At 35.2% G+C, this 19,286-nt stretch overlaps 1 protein-coding gene across 2 annotated transcripts; it reads right to left on the bottom strand.

The window, feature by feature from the left end:
* Window positions 1-11,778: 11,778 nt before the first annotated feature.
* On the bottom strand, window positions 11,779-18,161 carry LOC107762712 (protein TRIGALACTOSYLDIACYLGLYCEROL 2, chloroplastic). Of its 2 annotated transcripts, none has more exons than XM_075234468.1 (6): window positions 18,047-18,161; window positions 17,227-17,860; window positions 16,753-17,082; window positions 14,170-14,285; window positions 12,342-12,432; window positions 11,779-12,258 (listed from the first exon to the last, which is right to left on the bottom strand). In XM_075234468.1, exons 2-6 carry the CDS (start codon window positions 17,764-17,766, stop codon window positions 12,166-12,168), a joined length of 1,170 nt encoding a protein of 389 aa, XP_075090569.1. In that variant the 5' UTR covers window positions 17,767-17,860; window positions 18,047-18,161; the 3' UTR covers window positions 11,779-12,165. The 2 variants fall into 2 exon arrangements, with proteins under 2 accessions (XP_075090569.1, XP_075090568.1); XM_075234467.1 differs by having other exon boundaries at window positions 17,227-17,887; window positions 18,047-18,155.
* Between the last annotated feature and the right edge of the window lie 1,125 nt (window positions 18,162-19,286).

The following is a 19,286-nucleotide window of genomic DNA, read 5'->3' as shown; positions in this document are numbered from 1 at the left end:
TGTCAGGCAAGCCAACCATAATTAATTAACTTAATTACTCATTTTAGTATTTTTGAAATAAAAAAAAAAATTCTTTAATAAAATGGTAGAGATAAAACTCATTGAGTAAATGATAAATATTTTTGCAGCTAAATTTCTAAACAATTCACAAACATTCCCAAAACCCGGTGTCACAAGTGCATGAGCATTTACTAGGGAATTAAAATAAAATACAGCATCTGTCCAGAATACCAATTAGACAGGAGAATATAATAACTATGAAGGAGATTCTGTTAGCTGCGGATCGTAATATAGAATGCAGCTCACCTATGTCCCCACAATATTTATAACACCTCTGCGCTCACAAGGCCGCTATACATATATGTACCTGCACAATAAAATGTGCAGCAAGTGCAGTATGAGTACGAAAATAACATCTACCCAGTAAGTATCAAGTCTAATCTCGAAGAGGTAGAGACGAGATGGCCGACTATGACACTCACTATGGGTCAATAATATTAAATAATCATGAAAATAGAAATATTTATATTCACGATGATTCACAAAATTAACAATAATTTATTGAACCAGCAGAAGTAATTAAATTCCTTCAATTCCAATAATCCTCAGTATAATAATTAAATTCCTTCAATTCAAATAATTTCTAATCTATTAAGTAAATCCTTCAATTTCAATAAAAATTTTAGTTTATCAAATAGCTTTACAAGCTACAACTTAATTTCAATAAATTTCCACTTTATCAAATAACTTTACAAGCTGTAATGAACTGTCCAAGTATCGTGTAATTATTATTATTATTAAGTACAATTTCTGCCGAGGACGTACGGCCCAATCCAGAGTGTCGTGTACACTGCCGAAGGACGTGCGGCGCGATCCATAGATGCATCTATCTTGCCGAGGCGTTCGGCCCGCTCCACAAGAAAGGAGGACATTTTCTTACGTGCCTCCGGAAGGAGAGTATATTAATTATGAGATGAATTTGGGAGGATAACAATTTCTTTTAACAATTAATTGATTTAAACAGACAATAAAGCCTATGAGATTTTCATCCTTTAATATCTTTATCTAACAATTCACAATATATTCATATAGATATCAATTAATATAAATAAATCAAGGAATACAATTTACACAAGTAAGGCATGCTTTGAGTCCTAAACTACCCGGACTTTAGCATTAATAGTAGCTACGCACGGACTCTCGTCACCTCGTGCGTACGTAGCCCCCACAATTAGCAACAATTATTTAATTTTTTTAATCTCCAATGAGGTAATTTCTCCCTCACAAGATTAGACAAGAGACTTACCTCGTCTTGCTCCAATTTAATCCATAATTTTGCCTTTTCCACGATTATCCAACTCTGACTGCATGAATCTAGCCAAAATAATTCGATACAATCACTAAAAATTATAGAAAATAAATTCTATAAGGAAATACTACATTTTTAATAAAAATCCCGAAATTAATTAAAAATTCACCCGCGGGGACCACATCTCGGAATCCAGAGAAAGTTACGAAATCCGACAACCCATTCAATTACGAGTCCAACCATACCAGTTTCACTCAAATCCGACTCCGAATCGATACCGAAATCTCAAAATTTCGTTTCTATGAGATTTCTAAACTTTTCCAAATTTCAATCTCAAAACACTAATTTATGGTGAAAACAATGATATACTTGTATATGTAGACCAAATCCGAGTTAGAATCACTTACCCCAATATTTTTCCCCTTGAAAATCTGCCAAAAATCGTCTCTGCTCAAGCTCAAGTTCATCAAAAATAGCAAATGGGACGAATGTCCTCTGTTTTTATAACTTACAGCTCTGCCCAGTTCGATCGGGGGAGCTCGATCTCAGGGAGTTCGATCAAGGAGCTCGATCTCAAGGAGCTCGGTCTCAGGGACATGGGTCATGGCCTCGATCAGGGTATCGAGGTTGGGCCTTCGATCATAGCCTCAATCATTGCATCGAGCTTGAGCCTTCGATCAGGGCATTGAGCTTGGGTCTCGATCCTAGCCCTCGAGCCTTGCCTTCGATCACAGGCTCGAGCCTGGACCTCGGCCATGGCCTCGATCATGGCCCTCGAGTTGAACCTTCGATCGAGGCTTCGATACTGAGCCTCATCCCTGGCTTCGACTCAGGCCTCGATCGTGGGCTCGATATCTGGTCTTCGATCTGGGCTCGATCTGGAGCTCGATCACAGCCCAGAATATGCAGCAGAAGAGAAAATTGCAGCAGCTTTTTAAGTCCAACTTTTGATCCGTTAACAATCTGAAACTCACCCGAGTCCCTCGGGACCTCAACCAAATATACCAACAAGTCCTAAAACATCATACGAACTTAGTCGAACCTCTAAATCACATCAAACGACGCTAAAACCATGAATCATACCCCAATTCAAGCTTAATGAAACTAAGAGTTTTCAGCTTCTACATTCAATGTCAGAACCTAACAAATCAACTCCGATTGACCTCAAATTTTACACACAAGTCATAAATTACATAACGGAGCTATAAAAATTTTCGGAACTAGATTCCGACTCCGGTATCAAAAAGTCAACTCATCGGTCAAACCTTCAAACTTAAATTCTTGTTTTTAGCCATTTCAAGCCTAATTTAACTACGGACTTTCAAATAAAATTTCGAACACGCCCCTAAGTCCAAAATCACCATACGGAGCTGTTGGAATCATCAAAATTCTATTCCGGGGTCATTTTCTCAAAATATTGACCGAAGTCAAATTTAGCACTTTAAGGCCAACTTAAGGAACTAAGTGTTCCGGTTTCACCCCAAACACTTCCAAATCCCGAACCAACCATCCCCACAAGTCATAAATCATTACAAGCACCTACGAAAAGTTTTATTTAGGAAAACGGGGTTCTAAAAGTCAAAACGACCGGTTGGGTCATTACACTAAGACTAGGTAAGCCTATCAATTATGCGGAATAACTGAATATAAATATAAAACTCAATTCTTAATAACTAAAATAAATAAGAACGGCAGATTTAATAATCACAACTCCCAAAATCCAGTAGAAATAAATTACAAGCTTCTAAGAATTTATTTTAAGTGTCTCTTTATATCGTAGTCTAAAGAGAATAAGGAAAACAATACAATAAGGATAGATGGGGACTCCGAGGTCTGCTGACGCTGGTAGCTATACCTTGAAGTCTCCGCGTATGACTAGTTCACTGATGCCTGGTATGATAGAAAGTACCTGGATCTGCACAAAAAGATGTGCAGAAGCGTAGTATGAGTACACCACAATGGTACCCAGTAAGTATCAAGCCTAACCTCGGTAGAGTAGCGACGAGGTCAAGTCAGACCCTACTAGAATCATAAAAGATAGGGTGTAAAGTTTAACAATATAATAATGATAATGACAATGGGGATGAATCTAGTAAGTAGTATGTCACAATTTAACTACACGGGATAAGGGCAAATAACACCTCGCGGAAGGAAAACGAAAATTTACAACTTTAAGGAAAATACCAAAATAACAAAAGGCAAATGCAGCCATAAAGAAATATCAACAAGGGCACTCCCGAGGTACCGCCTCGTAGTCTCAAATCATAAATAAATTCACAACATCTTATTTCCTTATATCACTGTGGGAGCCTTCTCATTTAATTTTAAAGAAAATATTTTTTCCGAAATAGCATCACGCGTTTTAGCCACCCTTATCACACCGCATGATTTCTAGTAGTTCCCCTACTAGCCACGCGTATCAAGTCACCCTTATCTCACCGCATGTGTTTCAACACCCAGACCTTATACCACCGCATGCGTATCAATATCACAATTTGCACCCCAAGTGCCCAGATATTTTAACTTGCCAAAATAAATCAACAACAATAATATTTTCCACAATAAGAAGCTCACGGCTCAATCACAATGAGTATAAAAATCTCACAAAATATTCGGGAATGAATAACTCAGCAAAAATAATATTTCACAATTATTTTTAGCACGTTGCCTCAATACCATATTTAAAGATGTCAAATACTTCATATTAATAATAATTTAATTAAGAGATCCAACTTTCAAATATTGAGCACAGAATAAAAGAAACAAAATTTTAACTAAACAGGTAAAGCAATTAGCAGGAAAAATGTGAGGCAAATTTAAAATATAAAAAAATAAATCAAATGATGAATATAACCGGATAAAATAATTTAATTAATGTGTAACAGAGATCTACACAATTTAAAACCAAAGTTTTTCTATATTTAGCCTGTGTACACACTCATTACCTCGTGTACACGACTTTTCACACATCACAATGATCATACCAATACCAATCCTAAGAGAAATTTTTCCCACACAAGGTTAGACAAGTCAGTTACCTCGAACCAGGTAATTCTTTACTCTGCTATGCCTTTGCCTCGTGAATTGTCCTCTGAAAGCCTCGTATCTAGTCACAATTAATTCGATTTAATCAATACAAATTATTGGAAATTAATTCCATATGAAAATACTAATTTTTCTACAAAATCCGAAATTTAACTCAAAAATTGCTCGTGGGGACCACATCTCGGAACCCGACAAGAGTTAAAAAAAATATGAATGCACATTCAACCACGAGTCTAACCATACAAATTTTACCAAATTCCGACATCAACTCGACCTCTAAATCTCAAATTCTTATTTTGAAATCTCTAGGCCAAAATCCTCTAATTTCACCTCAAAAACATGTAATCTAGTCAGAATAATCGATGATAATCCAACATTATTGACTAACAATGATCATAAGTGACTTACCTCAAGTTTTTCCATGAATTATCTTTGAAATCGCCCAAAAACCGTGTTGTAAATGTCCAAAAATGAAAAAAAATACGGAACCCTCTATTTTTGTAGCATGTCCAGTGTTTTCGCTTCTGCGGAATATTTAACCGCATATGTGGTTCCGCATTTGCGGAACATCTATCGCTTTTGCGGTTTGCCAAGGCTATTCTGCCTCCCGCTTCTACGATTACGCGACCGCTTCTGCGGTACAATGTGCACCTGCGATCTCTCGTCCACATATGTGGTCACGCAGATGCGGAATTTTCCTCCGCACCTGTAGCCACTGCTCCACTCTCCGTTTTCCGCTTCTGTGCTCCCATGCTCGCTTTTGCGAGCTCGCACCTGCGAGCCAATTTCTGCAAGTGTGATTGTATCAGTAGGCAACAACAAGTTTCAATTGTTCTAAGTCCAAATTTGAACCGTTAACCATCCGAAACTCTCCCGGGGTCCCCGAGACCTCAACCAAATACACCAACAAATCCTAAGACATCATACGAATTTAGTCGAAACCTCAAATCACATCAAACAACGCTAAAAATCACAAATCACACCCCAATTCAAGTTTAACAAAACTAACGAATTTCAACTTCTACATTCGATGCCGAAACCTATCAATTCAATTCCGATTGACCTCAAATTTTGCACACAAGTCATAAATGGCATAACAGAGCTATTAAAATTTTCAGAATCGGATTTCGAACCCGATCAAACTTCCAAACTTAAATTCTTATTTTAGCCATTTCAAGCCTAATTTAGCTACGGACTTCTAAATAATTTTTCGGTCATGCTCCTAAGTCCAAAATCACCATACGAAACTATTGGAATCATAAAAACTCTATTTCGGGGTAGTTTACACATAAGTCGATATCTGGTCACTATTTTAAGTTAAGCTTTAAACCTTGAAACTAAATATTCCAATTCATTCCAAAACCTCACAGGTCTCGGACCAATCACCCTGATGAGTCACATAATAACTGTAAAGCATAAGTTGAGCAGTAAATAGGGGAACGGGATTATAATACTCAAAACGACCGGTCGGGTCATTACAAAGGAGATTTAACATAGTATTCACTTTTACCCGAATACTCTATTGATTCTTTTGAAATGCTTGCATATTCTTTCATCAAAGTTCATACTGGAGCAAATAAAGTTCAAGTTATGAAAGCAGATATATTTAGAATTGCTCAAAAAGACTCAGAGTTGCTGGGAGAGTTCGTGATCCGATTCCAAAAGGAAAGGATGTTGTTGTCGGCAGTACCAGCATTTACCAAGGGTCTCAATCCATTAAGTTTTGATGCCTCAAGAAAGTTGAAGGAGAGTTTGTTGGAATTTTAAGCAACAACGTGAGAAGATGTTCATAACATATACAAGTCAAAGATTCACTTAGAAGATGATCATGTAATTATATCGACATCTTCTACAGCCCGGAATCAAGGTCAACAGAACTTTGATCGGAGGCATTCCAGTCACCGATTTAAACCATATCGGTTAGGATTATGGACTGACAGGAGGCAGGAGCGTCCCCGTAGTGAGTTGCCCAATAATACTTAGTAATGTCAACAAATGTTGGGGACTGTAGCAGAAACCGCAATATTAAGTACCGAAAGCATCTGAAGGTGGCTCTAGAACAGTCCATACAGGATACCGGAGATAGTCCAAACTGGTTCCAAAATAAATAAAAGGATTGGGGACTACCATATCAGCCCCGGAAAAAGAAAGTTAAGGAATCAGAATCAAGAACCGGCTAGACCCAATAAACATCACTCCGGTCGCAATTCTCTTGCAATGTATTTTTGCTCATTTCCTATAAACTGTCGTATATGCAAAGTCATAAATACTTATGTACGTTCAAGTAATGGATTGAAGCTAAACTTGCACCTTCTAAAGCATTCTTGTATATGTTTGAATGAGCAAAATCATTCTTGAAATTTGCTTATACTTAAAAGCAAATAAGGATTACAAATCCGAACAATTATGCCCGGATGAACAGAAGACGTTCTCTTCATAAGTACCATAAACATAAGGGCTCTCTCTTATAAACCCATCCAGTCAAATGGCTAAAGGCTGAATGCCTTATTTCCCGGTCATAAAGTTAACCAGATGCATTAACTTTCTAGACTTTATCAAAATTAGAGTTACAAAATTCCTATTCATCCCCGGTCTCTAAGGCAATGAGATTATAAAAGTTTTCGGGTATAACTAAAAACCCAAGAGTCAAAACTCAAAAAAAAAATTTCGGGACAACTAAAAGCCCAAGAGTCAAAACTTAGAGAAAAGTTTTCGGGTACAACTAAAAAATCCCAAGAGTCAAAACTCAAAGAGAAGTTTTTTAGTACAACTAAAAACTCAAGAGTCAAAATTCAAAGATTAAAAGTTCTGTGTGGACACTAAAAATTCGAGATCAAATTTTTTTGTGATGGTGATACTTCTTCAGCGCCAATCACTCATCAACGAAAGAATAATAAGTGGTAGAGTTGTTATCTGAATCCCTAAGTTCTACGCTATTTTTTTCCTTCGCCCGATTTTTGTCCTGATTGAGGTTTTCCGGCAAGATTTTTAATGAGGCAGTAACGAGGGTGGAAAGGATAAAATCTTTCACTTTTCGGTCAGATCACAGTGAGTAACCGGAAAGTGGGGGAACTATTTGTATAGGGTAAAAATCGGTCTCAAGAGTTAGTTGACTTGGGAAGCGACGCGTGTCAAGGATTACCAGTCGGTAATGACTCAACCATGATGACACATAATATGAACCTATGACCAGATAAGAAACAATTCAAGATATGACCGTTATTATAACGTTACAGAAGACTCCCAAATTCGTCCGGCCTTTATTAGTTTTTACTACCCTTTATTATTTTGTATTACCTTTTAATGGCCTTTTATTATAATATTAATATTGGTAATTAAGGAGGCATGGTTTGTAATCAAGTACACATAGCTCTAGTATAAATAGAACCTTTCATTCTATTGTAAAGGGAGGAGAATGCACGGTCAAGAAATACTAATAGCAAAAGATTAATATTCGTTTTCTCATTCTCTTAAGCTTTACACAAGCGTGTTCGAGGTTTTCCAATTATTATCGATCTCAGCGGGAATATTCTAAAGCTCATGCTTGTTTCTTCTTCAATTATCTTTATTTATTTAATCTGTTTGCACTTTGTTATTTTACTTTATCGGATCAATTTAATCCACGTGTCTATAAATTACGTTACAAATTCAACTGTATCGTTTTACGGGTAAACACCTAACACAACTTGATTTTCACAATTTCAATTTGATTTATAAATATATCTTTTTTATTGAATGCGTGCAGAGAAAAATGAAAAGATGAAGAAATTAAAATTTTCTAGTTTTATCCCAAAAAAACAAAAAAGTTTTTTCGATCAAACAGACATGTCAAGTTCAACACTCTTCATAGTTAGATTTCATTACAATTTTCACTAAGACCTGATTTACGATCAAGGACAAATTTTAAAGGAGAACGTTAAAGTTTTCTTTCTTTTCTGTTGTCTTATTTAATCTCCAAGTAAAATGAAAGCACCAAATTCATAGCCACTAAAACAATCCAAAATTTAGTTTTTTAAAGAAATTCCTTAACTAAAATAAAACTCCATGTTCTAGAATGGTACGCTAAAGCCAATGGTAATGTCCAATTTAACATATGCACTACACACTACATGTCATAATACAAGTGGCTCCTCCATCATAATTCAGAATGAAGAGAAATTGTATTAAAAAAGATTAGCATCACTATTTGGTAATCGACATTTATTGGTCCGACTAATTTAGATTTAGTGGGCATTTGGACACAAGAATTATAAAATTCCAAAAAAAGTAAAAATAATTTCAGGTGAAAATGGTATTTGAAAATTGGAGTTGTGTTTGGACATGAATATAATTTTGGGTTGTTTTTGAATTTTTGTAAGTGATCTGAGTGAAAATTTTGAAATACAACTTTTTAGAGTTTTTCAAATTTTCGAAAAATTTCAAAATTCATTTTCAAGTGAAAAGTGGAAATTTTATGGTCAAACAATAATTTCGAAAAAACGTGAAAATTTTTCGAAAAAAGTGAAAGAAATATTATGTCCAAACTAGCTCTTAGTTTGTGTAGGTCTCATTAAAGGGAAACAACTCTTATAAGGTTTTTTTTTTTTTTTTTTGGGAGTTCGAACCAGAGAACTCTCATAAATAGTAGAAGAATTGAGATGAATTAAAGAACCCCTTCAAACTTTACTTTATAGACTAGCAACCAACATTTGCCGACAACTATTATTAGAATGGAGAAGGTCTAAATATATTCATGTACTTTCGAAAATAGTTTAAGAGTATCCTTTGTTATACTATTGGGTTATCTATACCCCTGTAGTCATACTTTGGGTTCAAATATACCCCTCATTTAAACGAAGGGACACATGTCATCGTCTTATTGGCCAATTCTAAATATCTCCTAATTAATTAAAAATATCCATTATCCATACCCGAAAAATAATTTTATAAAGCAATTTTTTTTTTGTAAAAACTGGAAAAAACTGATTGTTTTTTTACTAAAAACTGAAAAAAAGAAAATATTTTTTTTTCATTTTTTACAAAAAAATCTGCTTTAAAAAAAACTAAAAAATATTTTTTAAAACAATGTTTTTGTAAAGACTAGATAACAAAACTGAAAAATAATTTCCTAAAGCAATTAAAAACTGAAAAAACTGAATTTTTTTTAACTAAAAACTGGAAAAAAAATTGTTTTTTTCTATTTTTTACAAAAATATTGCTTTTCAGTTTTTGTTTTTTAGTTTTTACAAAAAACAAATTGCTTTAGAAATTATTTTTCAATTTTTTTTAAAAGCAATGTTTTTCTAAAAACTAGAAAAAAATATTTTCGATTTTTTCAGTTTTTAGTTAAAAATAAATCAGTTTTTTTCCCGTTTGTAATTGCTTTAGAAAATTATTTTTCAGTTTTTACAAAAATATAGTTTTAGAAAGTTTATTTCAGTTTTTTTTAAAACAGTTTTTTTGTAAAAACTGGAAAAAAATATTTTCGTTTTTTCAGTTTTTAGTAAAAAAAAATCGATTTTTTCCAGTTTTTGTACAAAAAAAAATATTTTATAAATTTATTTTTCGGGTATGGATTATGGGTATTTTTAATTAATTAGGAGATATTTAGAATTGGCTAATAAGAGGATGACATGTGTCCTTCCGTTTAAATGAGGGGTATATTTGAACCCAAAGTATGACTGCAAGGGTATAGATAACCCAATAGTATAACGAGGGGTATTCTTTGACCATTTTTGAAAGTAAAGGGGTATATTTGGACCTTCTCCGTTATTAGAATCACTAAAATTCGTATCATGGCATCGGAGTTTTCATAACAGTGCATTTCCATCATATGTTAGTTGGTGCTTCAAACCATAAAAAAAAGTATTATCACTTTTAACCCACACCAAAAACTATTTACATTCGAAAGTCGAAAAAGTGTATAAAATTCGTATGGAAAAAGTCCTCTACTATTAGAAATTGTTTAAAATTATCCTCCTTATACTATTGGTTTTGAAAAGCCCTTACCGTCTTATTATTGAGACACATATATCCCTAACTTGACGGATTGGACACTCATCCAAGGCTGTTAGTCCATCTAATCTTAAATTAGACGTGACCCGCCTGATTACCCGCTGCCTGACCCACGCTATTGTACCCTTCAATTAAAGAAAGACCATCTCTCTCTCTCTCTCTCTCTCTCTCTCTCTCTCTATATATATATATATATATATATATATATATATATATATAATCGGAATTCTAGACATTAGCCTTGTAATCCTATTAGTTTTAGGACATAATACTACACGTTATGAATCCTACATGATTACCTTTAGGAATCCTATTAGTACATTTATTTTAAAACTAATGCATATGTAGTCCACTACTTTAGGAGAGTTTTTTTTTTCCAGTTTTTTAAAAAAAATATATACTTTAAAAAAACTGAAAAGACTTAAAAATATATATTTTGCAAATTCCTTTCTTTTTCTAGTTTTTACAGAATATATATTTTTCAGTTTTTAAAAGCATTTTTAAAAATAAAAAATCCAGGGCATTATTGATCCATTTTGAATAACACAAGGGCATTATTAGACTCATTTTATAACGGCAGGGTCATTTTTGGATTCAAATTTAAACGGGAGTTATAATTGATCCATTTCGAATACCACAAGGTCATTTTTGGGTCTTTTCCCCGTAATAAACTGACTTATGAATACTCCTGTGTGAAACAAGATGAAGATCTCCCCAACCACACCTAGAACTCCAAGCTGCAAATATGGTGGGGACTCACAGTTTGAGAACTATTAATTACAGTTGATTGTGTAAAGAAGTACTAAATAAGATAAAGAGTAACAAATATTGTTTCAAAATTGATGTACGACATAATACTTTTTCCTTTCTATTTTTTTTCCCCCAAAAGATAAAATAAAAAATTAAGGACTTGGCAACTTCAAAACTTGCACCTTGCAAATAATTTGACCATGAAATATGCCATATAGCCTATCCTATTTGGCCAAGGTTCTTCAAGGCCAAACTGAACTTTTTTTTCAAAGTTTTAAGTGTTTGGCCAAGCTTTTAGAAGAAAAAAAAATACTTTTAAATAAAAGCGGAAGCAGTTTTGGAGAAAATGAGAAAAATAACTTCTCAGAAGCACTTTTTTGAATAACACTTTTGAAAAAAATACACTTAAAATACTTTTAAAAAGCTTGGTCAAACACTAATTGATTCTCAGAAATATTTTTCTAATTAAATAGCCAAACACAAACTGCGAAAAAACACTTTTGAGAAAAAACACTTTCTCAAATTAAGCATCTTCTGATTTTAGAAGCTTGGCAGGCTAATAGTCAGCTAAAGTTTGGAATGGCTGCGGATGCTGAAATGAAAATATGTCGATCCGGAATTGAAAATTGCAAAAGGAAATTATAGGAACCACTTCACCACATGTCCAATGACACTCCTGATTAGGAAGGACTAGCAAATTTCAAAAACCATATATAGGAATTTCCATGAGACAAAAAATAATACAAATGTGTTATCGGTTGGACAAGAATTGATATTAGGAAACTGAAAGCAATGTGACAGAAGAATCAAATTTCAGTCTCATACTTATGAGACAATCTTCAATGACATTACACAGATGGAATTTGAAAAGGAAGCCTTCACACCTAAAAATCCTACAGATCAAAAGTTGTAAACTACTGACCAGATTAGCAGAAACCAGCCATAAACCCTGTGTAACACATAGCCCCATGGGACTCTCGTTGCCAAACAGAGTAAGCTTTGTGGTTTTCTGGAACCACTTAGGCAAATATTGCAAGCCATTTATCTGATTCAACATTCTGCCAACCTTACAATAACCTGCTTAGTGTTTTGATAAGCACTTTCAAGTTGCGCCTAGTAGCTTCATCGCCAGTGAATCCCATAATATCGGAGCTAATGCTCTGCGGAATGCAACAAATGACGAATCACAAAGCATGAAAGCAATTGCCACATATTAGAATGGCTATACCACACAGGAAATTACCTCAATATTCTTCAAGGTGAAGACCAGCGTATATATGGACTTCCGTACCAATTCAGTGTTCTCAGGAGTCATGACCGTGGAGTGTACTCTCCTGCAATTCCGTTCATAAAAGACCATAAGCATATAGTGACATTGTTTTGCCATATGCCTAAAGCAAACGGTAAGAGAGGCAACCTCAAAGTGTCCATAACTTATGCATCAACTAGAAGAGCTACAAGCTTTTGAACTTTGTTTTTGTTGTCAATAGAAGAAACTCACTGCTTATATAAGGAAATTAGAAACCTTTAACCCTTTTGTATATTACATGTACTCCACCAGGAAAGCACCCAACGGTATGGCCTACTGGTCAATGAAGTGAGTTGCAAACCTTGGAGACCAGGGTTCAAGCCTTGATATGTTATACACACCTTTGCGGCCAATCAAACTAAGACACATAAATGAAAGTTTGGGTGAAGTAATGTATATGGGTCAATATGCTCGATAAATACAAATCTCAAGGTTTCAGGGATAGCTATGTCTTCCAAATGTTGAATGAATTGACACAGGTTTTAACGCAGATCACATATATCTCGGAAAAGAAAGACGCATCACATCTAGAGCTCCACGATGTGAACTAGGTGGTTCTCGAATTTAAAAAAGATAAAAATAAATAAATAAAAAGTGTACAAACCACATATAGCTCACACAGGCATTAAGATACAGTCAACTGGTATATAACATATTCATATGCATACAGTGTGTAATTATTTGTTACCCTCTGAATGTAGTGCCTTATTTTTATATCTGTGAAATGTGTTTGTTAAGCAATGCAGTGGGTAGTGTAAAGTACATATTCTCGTTAAACTCGCTAGCTGCTTGATTGAACTTTTTCTTTCATTAGCCTTGTTTACTCCAAATTAAGCTACAGAATTTTTGGCCTAACAGGTGAGAAGCATGAGCAAAACTTAATTTGTTCGCTTAGTCCCATTCTCAGCCAAAGTAACAAGTATCAAGTACATCCTATGATTTACTTTTACTGAATCCTCTTTGCATTTCTTGTTCAAATGGCTGAGACAACAACATGGCTTAAAGGATGATCGTTCAAGCTCCTTGGAGGTCATGACAGTTTCTGCGGACCAGGGTCTAATAGCATGGGATGACCAAGTTTGGAGAAATTTTATTTGACATCTGTATTAAGGGAAACGTTGAGTTTCATAGTTGTATCACATGAGTTGTGTAGGTGCTTACAAAGGGATTTATAAAGGTCTTAGGCTACTCGAACCGCTGTCGGAAGGTTTGGTTGAATGCTCGGATTCTTTCCCATAGTCTTTTTTACAGTCTTTTTTAGAAAACTTTGTAAGGTTTGGTTGGATTCTTTTACATGGTATCAAAGCCAATCTTTTCTGTGAACATCTCACTAATGTTCGAATAACACGTGTAAAACAAAAATCAGTTACAAGTGAGGGAGGATGTTGAGTTATATAATTGCCCCATATAGGTTGTGTAGGGGCCTTCAAAGGGTTTATAAAGGTCTTGTACTACACAGATTGCTTGAGAGTTTTAGGGTAGATTCTTAGATTCTTCATGAGTAGCAATGCTATAACTCCATTAAAGATCCTATGAGACTGGTGGAGATAGAGAGAAGTTGAAGTTGAGGAAGGGAGAGACAAAGTGAGAGATCAAGCATTTCAAGGCACGCCACCCTTCTTATAGATTTCCTTTAATTATAGTAATATCTGCATTCATTGAGTTATACCGAAAAGTTGCAAAGAGATCTTCAAAATGCTGGTTAAACAGTTGATAATAGGATATCTCCAGTTAAGGGAACTAACATAAATTATAGATTCACCTTATATCCTCAGAAGCTAGTGTCAAACTTCTCGTCAAACTCTCAACTTCCTTCAGTAAGCCACTATCACGAACATCAGCTAGTAAAGGTTGGACATCCTCAGCCATGGCTTGAATCTGAGATGTCACTACATCAAAGGTACAATATTCATATATGAGAATATACTACATGCCTGTGAACACCACATAAATTGCTCAAGCAGCACAATAGGATAAGTGCAATTTTATGCTCAACATTGACAACTGTTTCAGTTTACCCCCCACCCCACCCCTTCCCCATCTACAAATGGCGCTATGGCTTGATACTGATGAATGCGGTATAGCAAACACATGTTGCAGCAGTACTGACTAATCATAGTTTTACATTGACCACCTGGCATCTGACAACCAAATAATAGCTATCCAGTTGCTTTTGACATATGTAGAATATGCACTACATGCCAAATTAGTGTACTAAATGGACATCTATAACTCCAAACTGGATTAGATAGAAAATTGTCGAAACTTGAGCATTTTTCCCGCAGATAGAAATGGCGCATGAAGCACAAAATGTGGGTTTTCGACAGAATTCTCTAACAGACAGACGTACTAAATCTGATAATAATCAAACAAACTTATAATCATATTCTGAAGCACTTCTTTAATAGTTCCACTATGTCCAATGAATTTTAAAAATCAGTACACAAAAATAGATATTAAAACCAACGGATAAGAGTTTGATTTGCCCCTCTACTAACATAAATAGGCCTTATTTACCCTCTGTTTACGTTTTCTATCAAAAATATCCTTACAGTTATACATTAGGTTCATATTTACCCCTTACACGTTAAAATGGGTTACATTTGCCCTTCGTTATACTTTAGGATCATATTTACCCCTTTACTCTTCAAAATGAGTTACATTTGCTCTTCGTTATACTTTCTTGACATATTTATCCTTACAATTATACCCTACATTTACCCTCATCCGGTAGATCGCCATGTCCCACCTTTGTTTTCCTACATGGCGCCTATGTGGATTTCTTTTTCTTCCAATTTAAATATGGTCACCTATTTAAGATAATTTAACCTGCCCACCCAATTTAAATAAGACTTCATTAACTCCATTGTTGTGCAACTTCTTGTAATTTACTTTGGTTACTGCAATAATTGTGAGCTGTATTAGATTAGTGATTTTGAGTTCAAAGTTATTGTTTGCCAATATGTTGCCGCTGCTATAACTATTGTATTTCGCACAATCTTTCATAAATACCGTATCAGGAAATTGCTTTTCATGAATCAATCATGGTCAATTGACCCAGTTTAGACTTTACAGAGTTGTATCTCTACAAACACTTCAAACCATCATTGAGTGATTCATGTCTCCTAACTCCTAAGTATTAAAGGGAAACAAATTAACATAGACAAAGGTGAAATAATTAAATAAATCAATTAGAGATAACACTATAGTTTCATTCACTGACTGTCCAAAATTTTCTCGCTCTCCAAAAAATATGGAGCTGACCCGGAGAAGAAAGATGGATGAGTGGGGGTGGGGGTGGGGGCGGATTGGGAATTATGATTTCTATTTATTTTAGTTAGTGTGTCTTATTTAAATTGGGTAGGCGGGTTAAATTATCTTAAATAGGTTACCATATTTAAATTGGAAGAAAAAAAAATCCACATAGGCCCCATTGTAGGAAAGCAAAGGTGGGACATGGCGATCTAACCGAATGAGGGTAAATGTAGGGTATAATGGTAAGGATAAGTCTGTCAAGAAAGTATAACGAAGGGCAAATGTAACCCTTTTTGAAGAGTAGAGGGGTAAATATGATCCTAAAGTATAACGAAGGGCAAATGTAACTTTTTTTAACATTTAAGGGGTAAATTTGAACCTAATTTATAATGGTAAGGATATTTTTGATAGAAAAATTAAACGGAGGGTAAATAAGACCTATTTATAATAGTAGAGGGGCAAATCAGACCCTTATCCGTAAAACCAAACCAAGATATTCAACTCACTTCAATTTATCATGCACCTCTGACATATACAAACATAGCAAATAAAGCATATCCTTCATCAAAAAAAATTTGCAAAGAAATCGAGTAGATCTAGTCGGACAATCCATTCACATTTTTCCTCTGCCCAAGTCACATACTCAGAATACAATCTAATTTGGGCTTGCCAGAGCTAATGAACTCAGTGTGCCACTCTCTACACTTCTAGAAACACATTATCAACTTCACAAGCTCTCTTAATTGAAAGTTCTCCAGATAAAATGCTGTCCAACTTGCAAGTTTCGTCACACACTGAAATATTTCACTAATGCTCTTTATACAGATGCTGGCAAAGAGGACGGAAGTTCATAACATTCAAAGTGCAACTCACAAGTCACACACTACACTTCCATAGGATGTGTTATTTAACCTAAGCTTAAGCACATGTTCTTAATGAATTCCTTATTAGAAGAGAAGTTGTGAAATATAAAGAGAGAAGAGCAGAAAGAAATTAAAAAAATTGATGAAGTAAGGGAATTTCATTAAATGGCATCCAAAAATTCGCACAAAAACAAAAAAGGGGAGGTTAAATGTAAAGTGCATCAAACCTTTGTAAGCAATGGCCGAGCCTCCTCAACAACAGATAGAACTCTCTCGGCCAGCGCATAGGCATTGGACAAACCAATTTCTTCTGCCTCACGGCCAAGACGAGTGAATATTCCAACCAATGCATCTAAACTAACCCCTTGATATCCTTTTATCTTTTGCCTGTCGCAAATTATCAGACCCTCTTTAGCACAATCCGGATGCAGGGGCCCTACAGAAGGTACTGGGATTGGATCTCGAGGTGTAATATCAATCATCGTTTCCATGATAAGACCAGATTGGTTCACCTCAACTAATGAGTTTCGAGGAATTATTATCTTGTCATCTTCAACCTATAAACACACACACATCAATTTTCTTAAATCAACGCATTCACAAGCAACTATGGAAACAACTACAATTACTTTTAAAAAATAAAAGATAGAATAGTAAAAGGGTTCAGCAAAAGCATCAGTGCAAATTTACATGTTACTCACCTCAACAACAGCTTCAACATTTCTCAAGGAGGGATTGACTCGAATCACATTACCAATATTCACTCCTCTGATTCTAACAGGCGTGCCAGTGCAAATGCCACAAGCCTGCTCAAACTGAAGCACAGCCAAATACTTCCTGAACCTAGACCGCAACTGAAACCCTCTCAACCAAACCAAGCTGAGTGCCAACAACACTGTACCCGAAACAATAAACAACCCGACCCCACCTTCCCAGATACTCCTCCTTCCAAACCCAAAATCACTCAATGGCCGCATTGTTCGCCTCCAAATATTCCTTGGAACATCTAAAATCATAGAAAGCGGACCTTTTTGCTCGGAAGATGATGCAGGTTGTTGCTCTTGTTCTTGGCTATGACCCGTATTCGCAGACATTGCCTTTACACTAAAGGTTTGATTTTTAGGCCTCATTGGTGTTCTTACACACAACAAACGATCCCCCAACACATTTCTTCTACTGGGTATGATAGGAAACACAGTAGAATTTGTTGATACATGGACTAAAGAATTTCCAGCCATCATTTACTTTTTTTTTATTGCCCCTTATGTCTTCTTTCCTTTTTTCTTGTTTGTCGTTCCAAGTTTGTTCTTTTTTTGTTCTTTAGACAAATTTGAGCTGGGAAATTGCCAAAATCCAGGAAAACTGAAAAAGATTAGAATCAAGATTATACTTTACAAAGCAAAAAAAAAATGACTTAGAACAGCTAATAATTTTCATAAGGAAATCAGAAATGATTGAAAATTAGTGAACTGCTAACAAATAATAATGTGGAAATAGATATGAAGATCAACAAAAACGTACCATATTGGCTTTATGGTCTAACTGGAAGCAACCCTAGCTGTGGATCAACAACTGACTGAAATGTTGAATGAATCTTGACGAGTGAACTCAGACTGAGTGTGTGACAAATGGGCTGGGCTGATAAAGTATGAACAGGCCAACGAGATCTTGTAGGCCCAAGATAACTTGGAGTGTGTTAGTGAGGTAGATTAGATGTTTTTGGGCCTTTTGAAGATCTTTGGGCGCTAGAGGAGGAGGAGAGACCCATTGTGTATATATGGTTGTGCGAAAATAACATTGTATAGCCGTTCTCAAAATAATTGTCGAAAAATATATATATTTTATATGCTTTTGTAATTACCGAATATAAATAGTTCCGGCATCGGGCTAAAAGTGATCTTTTCCCTATAGTTTTCTAATCAATCACTTGGCAACCCCTCTAGGCCTCTAATTTAACAAAAGTCAATTTGACTTTCTCTTCGAATCTGTTATTAAGCAAATCAAGGTCAGCTACCCATAAATCCCAAATAAATTGGAATATTACTAGATGAATCCTTTATATAGTTCATGCTTTTATTTTCCTTTAAAAATTCATAACTATCTCCACGTTAGTTGTTGTAATTATTAGCAGAAAAATGTTCAAATTCACCCCTAAAGTATTCGACTTGTCTTATATTTATCTTTTGATTCATAAATACTCTGCACCTGCACTTTTAAGTTCGTCTCATATTTGCCCCTTTATTTAATGAATGTTCAGACGGGCTCTAATATTTGTAATCATGAAATAAAATTAGTTGTATTAGTCGTTTCTTGGGTCCGAGAGTTTATCCATATTTTTAATTATAACAACAAAGTAATCACTGGTCCGATTAAATTGACAATTTTGCCCCCAATTAAAATATGAAACATTCCAGCAATCGGTTGACAAGTGTAACCCCAGCAAACAACAACAACAACCCAGTATAATTTCACTAGTGGGGTCTGGGAAGGGTAGTTTGTACACAAAACTTACCCCTACCCTGGGGTAGAAAGGTTGTTTCCGATAGACCCTCGGCTACCTCCCTCCAAGAACTCTCTACCTTGCTCTTGGGGTGACTCGAACTCACAACCTCTTGGTTGGAAGTGGAAGATGCTCACCACTGGAGCAACTCACTTTTGTCAGCAAACTATGTTGTAATTCAAAGATTTATTGAATTTTCAAACCCACGAACGATTCCTAATTTTTTAACCTTTATTGGGCAAAATTCAGGAACGATTCCTG

Source organism: Nicotiana tabacum, chromosome 17 (genome assembly GCF_000715075.1).
Source record: "Nicotiana tabacum cultivar K326 chromosome 17, ASM71507v2, whole genome shotgun sequence".
NCBI classification, from domain to species: domain Eukaryota; kingdom Viridiplantae; phylum Streptophyta; class Magnoliopsida; order Solanales; family Solanaceae; genus Nicotiana; species Nicotiana tabacum.
This window is presented reverse-complemented; position numbering and strand designations above follow the sequence as displayed.

Coding starts and splice junctions, on each gene's coding strand:
- LOC107762712 (XM_075234468.1), bottom strand. CDS start 17,766: ATGATGGCTGGAAATTCTTTAGTCCATGTATCAACAAATTCTACTGTG. Junction 14,286..16,752: donor CTCGGCCATTGCTTACAAAG/GTTTGATGCACT, acceptor GTGACATCTCAG/ATTCAAGCCATGGCTGAGGA. Junction 12,433..14,169: donor CTAGCTTCTGAGGATATAAG/GTGAATCTATAA, acceptor ACGGAATTGCAG/GAGAGTACACTCCACGGTCA.